The following is a 7,498-nucleotide window of genomic DNA, read 5'->3' on the forward strand; positions in this document are numbered from 1 at the left end:
TCCTATTAACTAATTAACTATCGTATTTAAAACTTAGGAACACAAACCACTATGTGATCCACTACATAAATTCCTTATTATTACAAGAAATCAACTTATTAAAAACATGTTCATTAAACAAACCCATTGACATGTTTAACTACAGTGATTTTAGGAGCATCAATCAACAATCACTCTATACATATTATTACAATTTAAAAGACAAAAAAAATAAAATCAAAGTTTTGTACTTTTAAACTTTATACTGAAAAGGCTTGGACTTACGAAGAGTTTCTCCAACTCCTTGGATAGAACCAGCAGCAGCAGCCAAGGAAACAAGCAAGCAAAAGAAGTTGATCAGTTGGAGCACACACCACTTCACTGAACTTCGTTTGATCTTTCTTTGAGAAATATGCATCTGCACCGGGAAATATACGGTCAGTGGCCAAAACCCGATTGCTCCGAGTAGCGCGAGGAAGTCATTGAAGAAGGGCATTGCCATTGCCAATACGGTTGCTATCACCACAAATATGGTTCTTCCGGTTAGCCTAAGTAAGTTGAAGCTTAACACTGTTTTGTTGCTAATTTTGATTGGGTACTCTTTGTTTACAAATGTTGAGTTGGGCCATTTCTCCCGGGCCCATGTTTCGTAAAATAAGTACACGGGCTGAGTAAAAACCTGGCCCATCATAACAAATATTTGAGTTCAACACGTTATATAATAAATATAACATGATACATCCGAGTGTATAATAAAGTTGATTTATTTTATATATACCTGATATGCACCCACCAAATGGACAACGATGAAAATGTTGGCCACATCTACTAACCAAAAAGGCTCGTAAAACCCGAATCCGGTTAACATATTACCAGGTGCATCATTCCCAAATGCAGCATAGCCTAAGATACCACACATCATGTAAAAGGCTGTGACTGTGAACAATGATATCCCATTTGCCTTCTTCATCGCCTGATTCTCTGGTGGTTCCGATTTTAGCGTATCCTGAGGTCAATATAACCAAATGCTAATGTAAATTTTGTACATTATCAAACCGTGTTAAATTTTTTTATTGAAACACAGATCAAATGCACATATATTCACCTGAATTTCAACAAGGACTGCAGAGAAACTGTAAGTAAACGCGATATCTCCCAGGGCTCTACATGCCCTCCATACTTTATCAGCAACTGTTACATCGATTCCTACCTCTACTCCTGTTAAGGTTGTCTTCCCTCCTTTCCCTGCACAAATAAATTAATGTCATAACTAACAAAAATTTCAATTAGTTATCAGCTTATCGCGCTATAATAGGTAGATTACTCCTTTACTCTGTACCTGAGATGATGGTAGCAATAGCAAGTCCAATGCCTATTGAGGAATACCCAAAAGACATAACCGCGGCAATAGCTGATAAAATTGTGAGGTTATGTAAGTTGGGAATTTGTGACAAAAAAATCTCGAAAACTCCCAAACCAATCATATAAGGATTATTGCTAAACTTGCAAGAAGCAGAATGGCCTTTTCTGTGGAAGCAATTAGACTTGTGCACTGCCCTGCAACATTTTTTACAATGAACGTAAATTAGCTAGCTTGATGCAATTATACATCTTCATTGTAAATCAATTCGTAATAGATGGACTTACACCATGCTTATTGATGCAGTAATCGTGTAACCAATAACCATTCCACTTAAATTGGCATACTGCAGTATCCCACAAGCAATGCTGTTTATTCTGCCTAATGATAAAAAAAAAATTAAGGTCAGTTAAAGAAATTATATGATGAACCAAGGTCGTACGTGTTGTAACATGTGTACATAATTGTACCTAAATTGGCGCGGACCTCCTCCATGTACGAGTGATTTCTCTTTCCGGTGACAGGATCAGGGGATCTGTAACAATCTGCTAGGAGATTTGAAGTATAAAAAGCGATACATGAAAATGTTATAAGTGTAACGAGTCCTCCTAACCATCCAAGTTGTGCCGTGCCCCATGCTAGTGAAAGAACTCCGGAGCCTATGATTGATGTTATAATGTGTGCACTTGCTGACCATATAGTTCCTGCAGTATTATCAACCAACAAAGATTTAATCTACACTCGAAAGGCAGCATATTAGATTTACTAGTTATAGGTTTAGCATTTTGACATTACTTTGTTATGGAGTATTAAAATGTTGGGAGTTTCTGACTTAATCCTCCAGGTCACTTTGCGAAAAATATGTCAATTATGAGGTTATTTTGTCAGTGTTATAGGAGTTAATTGGTTAGTGTTACAAGGGTCCCTCGATTAATGTTATATAGGTTACTTGATTTGTGTTATAGGGGTTATCCAATCAGGGTTGAAGGGGTTACTCACTCATTGTTTTAGGGGATTTTTAGTCAAGGGTTACTTTACCTTTTTTTACAAGTGACCATACGGTGTGACTGACCGCACACAAAATGGGTTTTTTAATTTGAGTTTATGATTTTTTGTATTTAGATTGGTTTTTTTTTTTTTTTTTTTTTTTTAAAACCAGATCAAAACTGTTTATTATAATTATATTATAACACGGAGTATTTAAAATATATACTTATATTAGTATTATTTGAAACTTATAAAAACTTATTATAACCATTTGATATCACCTTAAATAAATTCACAGATGTTAAAATAAAATTAAATATACGGAGTAAATATAACTTTCGGTAAATATTTCTTTCAAATTTTTTTTAAAAAAAAATCATGTAGCAACGAAAGTTAAATTTGAGGTATCAAATAATAACAACAAAACATAAAACAACATGAGACAATTAAGTTTGATAAAATATGTGATAATATGGGGAGGAAATGGTTTTAATACGGAGTAAAATTTAGCGTTTTGTTGTTTGGCAAATAAAAAGCTAAAAAAAATTACTTAAAAATTAAAAAAAAAATAGAATAAACATTATTACACCAATCAATAAGCGATTTGGGCATGCATTCCAAATTAAAACTATTTTAGAAATTATTTTAAATTGTTACCTAACCCTCATAAGGTGCTCAGTAGCAAAATCCTTGTTATTTTATCAATTATTTTAGAACAAAGTTAAATTCAAAATGATAACTAAAGACAAAACTCACACCTAATATTTTTTTTAATAGATCACACATAATAGTTATTAAATTTTCCTTATTTTTAATCATCATTCTCCATTTTCAAACACACATTTATTATTATCTTATTCTTGTTCCCTTTTTTTTTTTTTTTTTTTTTTTTTTTTTTCTGTTTTGTACTATTTGAAACATATGACTATTCTACTGTAAAATTAAACTTCTATTACTTTAAAAGTTTTTTTCTCATCAAGATTCATTTATTTTTTTAAATGGATAAAACAAAAAAGATTACATGGAGTACGAAGTACATACAAGTATCATTAAGAATGTCCACGAACTACTATTTGGCAGTATAAGATACCTTTGTAATACTACTTGTTAATGACATTTCATACAATAATAATAATTACTAGTTTAGTACAAGTATATTCCATCCTTTTTTTGTGATTTTAAGTTGTATTGGCACTATCCCAACCTATTGTCTCAAGCTTGAATTGAGCTTACAACTACAACAACAAAGCCTTATTCCGATTCATAAAGAATATGGTTGAGCTTATATTAAAATCGTACATACGTAGTGATTCAAGGAGTATTATTGAATGGCATAAATACCAATCAAATAATATAAGAACTAGAAAATAAAAGAAAAAAAAGGTGTTACCAGTTCTTTTGGGCTTGCCATCATCATCAAATAGTTGATCTTCATCATCACCATAAGAAAACTTGTTATCAACAACATCTTCTGTTCCTCTCATTTTATATTTCTTCACTAAACTTTTAAAGCAAGGTTATTAGGTAAGTCCAATAATATACTAATACTTCGTAATATATAAGTTCAATAAAACCATTTTAAAACAACTAGGAAGTATTTATTGTGGATTATAATGCATTGATCAATGATGCACGATACCTATATATTTTGCTCGTTGAGTGGGGACATAGAAGAGATTTGTAGCTCTTGCATGCGCACTCGATCTTGCTTGAGTAGATAACGTAGTAAGGTACGAATTCTCAACCAGTCATGGTGGAGGGTACGAACTTAGACACAAAAAACTAGTGACTAGAAATATGTCCTGGGTCGTTGCTTATAAGTTTATGTGCTACGTTACAACACGTGGAAATAATTGATAAACGAGTCTGGGCTATATCTGTTATCAGTGTCCATTTTACAAGGCTAAGGAAGTTCTACTTTAAAATCATATGACAATAAGGGGAGTCACCCTATAGCATTATATATAAAGTGGATACAACTTTCTTGTTTTTTCAATTTAAGATACATTTTTCAATACTTTTACACTCTTTTAATGTGGGACAAAAACTTTCACTCACATGTGGCCTAGGTTAGTTCATGGGATCAAAATTGTTAAAGAACCAACTAAAAAAAAAGCTTAACTTGATGATTGGAGCTTTGAATATGTTTAATAATCTATCACACCCCCTCACATGAGAGTTCTTTGGACTTGACATATGGATGCAACATGGGCCCTTCGCATATCTTGCGCGAAATATTTTATTTGAAAGCGAGGGTGGATGAGATTTTAATATGTGACAATTATGTCACGCATGGCTGGCCCTTATGTCTGTTGCTCAGGGTCCAAAATCTGATGGGCCCCCAAATTCTTGAATTTGACTATTTTGTTGCAAATATATTAAACTGCATAGAATTTGGCATAGTGGCAATACAACTATTCTATATGTTTCTTGGTCTAGTGTTCGAATCCTATGATGATTCATATAATATTTTTTTTTTTTTTAATAATAAAAAGTCATCAATATATTTAATTAACTCAAAAAATTTTGTATTGCTCAGGGCCTCCATATTTATTGGGACGGCCCTGAGGTTGGCTCTGATACAATGTTAAATGACCAACTTAATCAAAAATTTAAGGGCTTGTTTGGCATCATTTTTTGTTTTCAGTTATCTGTTTTTTTAAAAACTAAAAACCAAAAATAGGAAACAAAAAAAGGTGTTTCCACTTTTCTGTTGGCGGTTTTCAAAATTATCATGATTTGATAAGTCTAAATAACTTTTGATTCATTATGTGACATATATAATATACTTTTAAACAACAAAAAACTAAAAAACAGAATACCACAATGATGCCAAATGAACCCTAAGTTGATGGTTAATTGAAGCCTAGGAATATATTTTGTATTCTATCAATATTAGATTATAAACAAAAAATATATTTATATACATCTGGTTTATGATAATCCATACATTGTAATAATTATTGAACACATTTACAGTAATATACTACGGAGTAATATTTAGTCATTTTAGGGTAACTGGCCTTTTTTTTTTTTTTTTTTTTTTTTGATTTTTAATTTGAGGCAACTTTAAAGTTAACCTGATATGATTTTAATGTAAATAAATTGTAGGAAAGTTTTATAAAGCTAAGGTAATACACATACCTTTTGATAAGAGTAATACACTAATACACATTAAACTACTCCATAATTTAAAGAGAGTAACGTTATTAATAAAACATACGCAATTTTTATTTATATATGTTATTTATATTAGTGTAGTTTTTTTTTTTTTTTTGAAAATGTACACCTGTGTTTTTTATTTTATTTCTAAAATTTGTATTCAAAGAATTATTCAAGATAAAGCCGAACCTAACCTAACCTAATAGGGGCTTCTACATTGTACTTTAAGTTGGGCTTATACAAACTTACAATCTTAGTTTTATTCAATACTATACATATAAATATATAATTAGTATAAAATTTGATTATCAACCAAACAAGCTAGATGAAAAATTGAAAATGGTGATGAACTCACTATGTCATTTTAAGATTAGAAATTCGATCGAGTCTCCGTTAAAATAAAACAAGATTAGAAATTCGAATCATACTCGCAACAGTGGACCTTAAATATAAATAATATTTTTATTTAAATAAAAAGAATAAACGTTTTATAAACAACTAAAAACAAAACCATTTTAATCAATCATTGTATCCAAATTTGGAGGAATAAAATGTAGTGGTCCTAAATCCTAATGGACCTTAGAAAATTCAAACTTTATAAATTTTTGTTTGCAGAAGTAAAATTTTTATATTTTTATAAAACAACAAAACCATTTTAATCAATCAATGTATCCAATTTTGAAGGGACAAATGTAATGTTACATTAAGAGGCCCACTATTGATATGACTACCTCATCTAAGAGACTTACAAAGGACGAAATGACCAACCTCTTCCAAATTCCATGGTCTTCAAAGATTTGTATCAAAAAAAAGTTATCATATTGTAAGCACAAAGTTGGTATAGTGGACTAGTACTCATGTCTTGGTCAAAAATTATTTCATTCCTTGAAGGATTTATTCAATTTACCCTTTTCTTGCTTCTTTTTTTTATCTACTTTATCTTTTGTGCTACTTTTGTACCCCATTTATTAGTAAGTCACGTATTCTCATTACTTTTGCATTTCTCATCATTTCATCGTTTTCCTATCACGGAAAAGCATAAATGAATGATTAATTTTCATCCCTGATGTTTAGGAGGTCACAAAAAGACATTGATGTTATTGACAATATGAGTATAAGTTAACTCGTATTCAATTATTAAAGCCCCTCTCCCTTCAAAATAAATAGGGTTAATGTTATAGGGGATATATATAATCATTAAATATACTCTAAGAAATTGTATAAAATTAGAAATTCATGATAAAAAAACACGCGTAAATCAGTGTAAATAGTGTTTATATTTTCATGATTTTTTAACTATTTACAATTTTTAAGTGTAAATTTAATGCTTATATGTAGCCCTAAAGGCTATGTATAGCATCCTCAATAGACTTTACAAGATGGAAAGTTTTATACAAACAATATTTAATGTTTATGTTCGATTATTAAGATAGATCAATTGCAATTTGGGAATTACAAACCGGATATATTATGAAATAAAGAAGGTAATATTCTAAATACCAACAACAACTAAAGAATTAACTGTGATAAGTTAGGGTATAGTCTTAAGAGAAGACTACGACCTTAACTTCTTGTTAATCTTTCTTTCAAAATAAATATTAAAATTAAAAATTAAGGGTTTGTTTGATACCGTTTTTTATTTTCAGTAATTTTTTTTTTTAAAAAAAAAAAACAAAAAAAAAAAAACCAAAAAAGGAAACAAGAAAAAGTATTGTCAGCTTCCAAAATTATCTTGATTTTAATAAGTTTGGATTATTTTGACTTTTACCACCTGCAAAAAAAACGAAAAATTTGCTTTACCACCTCCATAAAAAAAGGTTTTATTTTACCATCACATAAAAAAAAAAAAAAAATTGGTTTTTACCATCAATTACCGCCAACTAACGGAATCCATCCATAAATCTGTTAGTGGAGCCTACCATGTCCACGTGTCACCAAACCCAATATTATGGTGATACATGGACATAATAGACCCCACTAACAGATTTATGGACGGAATCCGTCAGTTGG

At 30.5% G+C, this 7,498-nt stretch overlaps 1 protein-coding gene across 1 annotated transcript; it reads right to left on the reverse strand.

The window, feature by feature from the left end:
- On the reverse strand, nt 1–3,930 carry LOC145642109 (amino acid permease 8-like). The gene is made up of 7 exons (XM_081693198.1): nt 3,717–3,930; nt 1,810–2,043; nt 1,627–1,720; nt 1,319–1,536; nt 1,085–1,224; nt 758–985; nt 1–658 (listed from the first exon to the last, which is right to left on the reverse strand). Exons 1-7 carry the CDS (start codon nt 3,808–3,810, stop codon nt 233–235), a joined length of 1,434 nt encoding a protein of 477 aa, XP_081549324.1. The 5' UTR covers nt 3,811–3,930; the 3' UTR covers nt 1–232.
- Nucleotides 3,931–7,498: the final 3,568 nt, after the last annotated feature.

Source organism: Chenopodium album, chromosome 8 (assembly GCF_948465745.1).
Source record: "Chenopodium album chromosome 8, dcCheAlbu1.1, whole genome shotgun sequence".
Classification (NCBI taxonomy): domain Eukaryota; kingdom Viridiplantae; phylum Streptophyta; class Magnoliopsida; order Caryophyllales; family Amaranthaceae; genus Chenopodium; species Chenopodium album.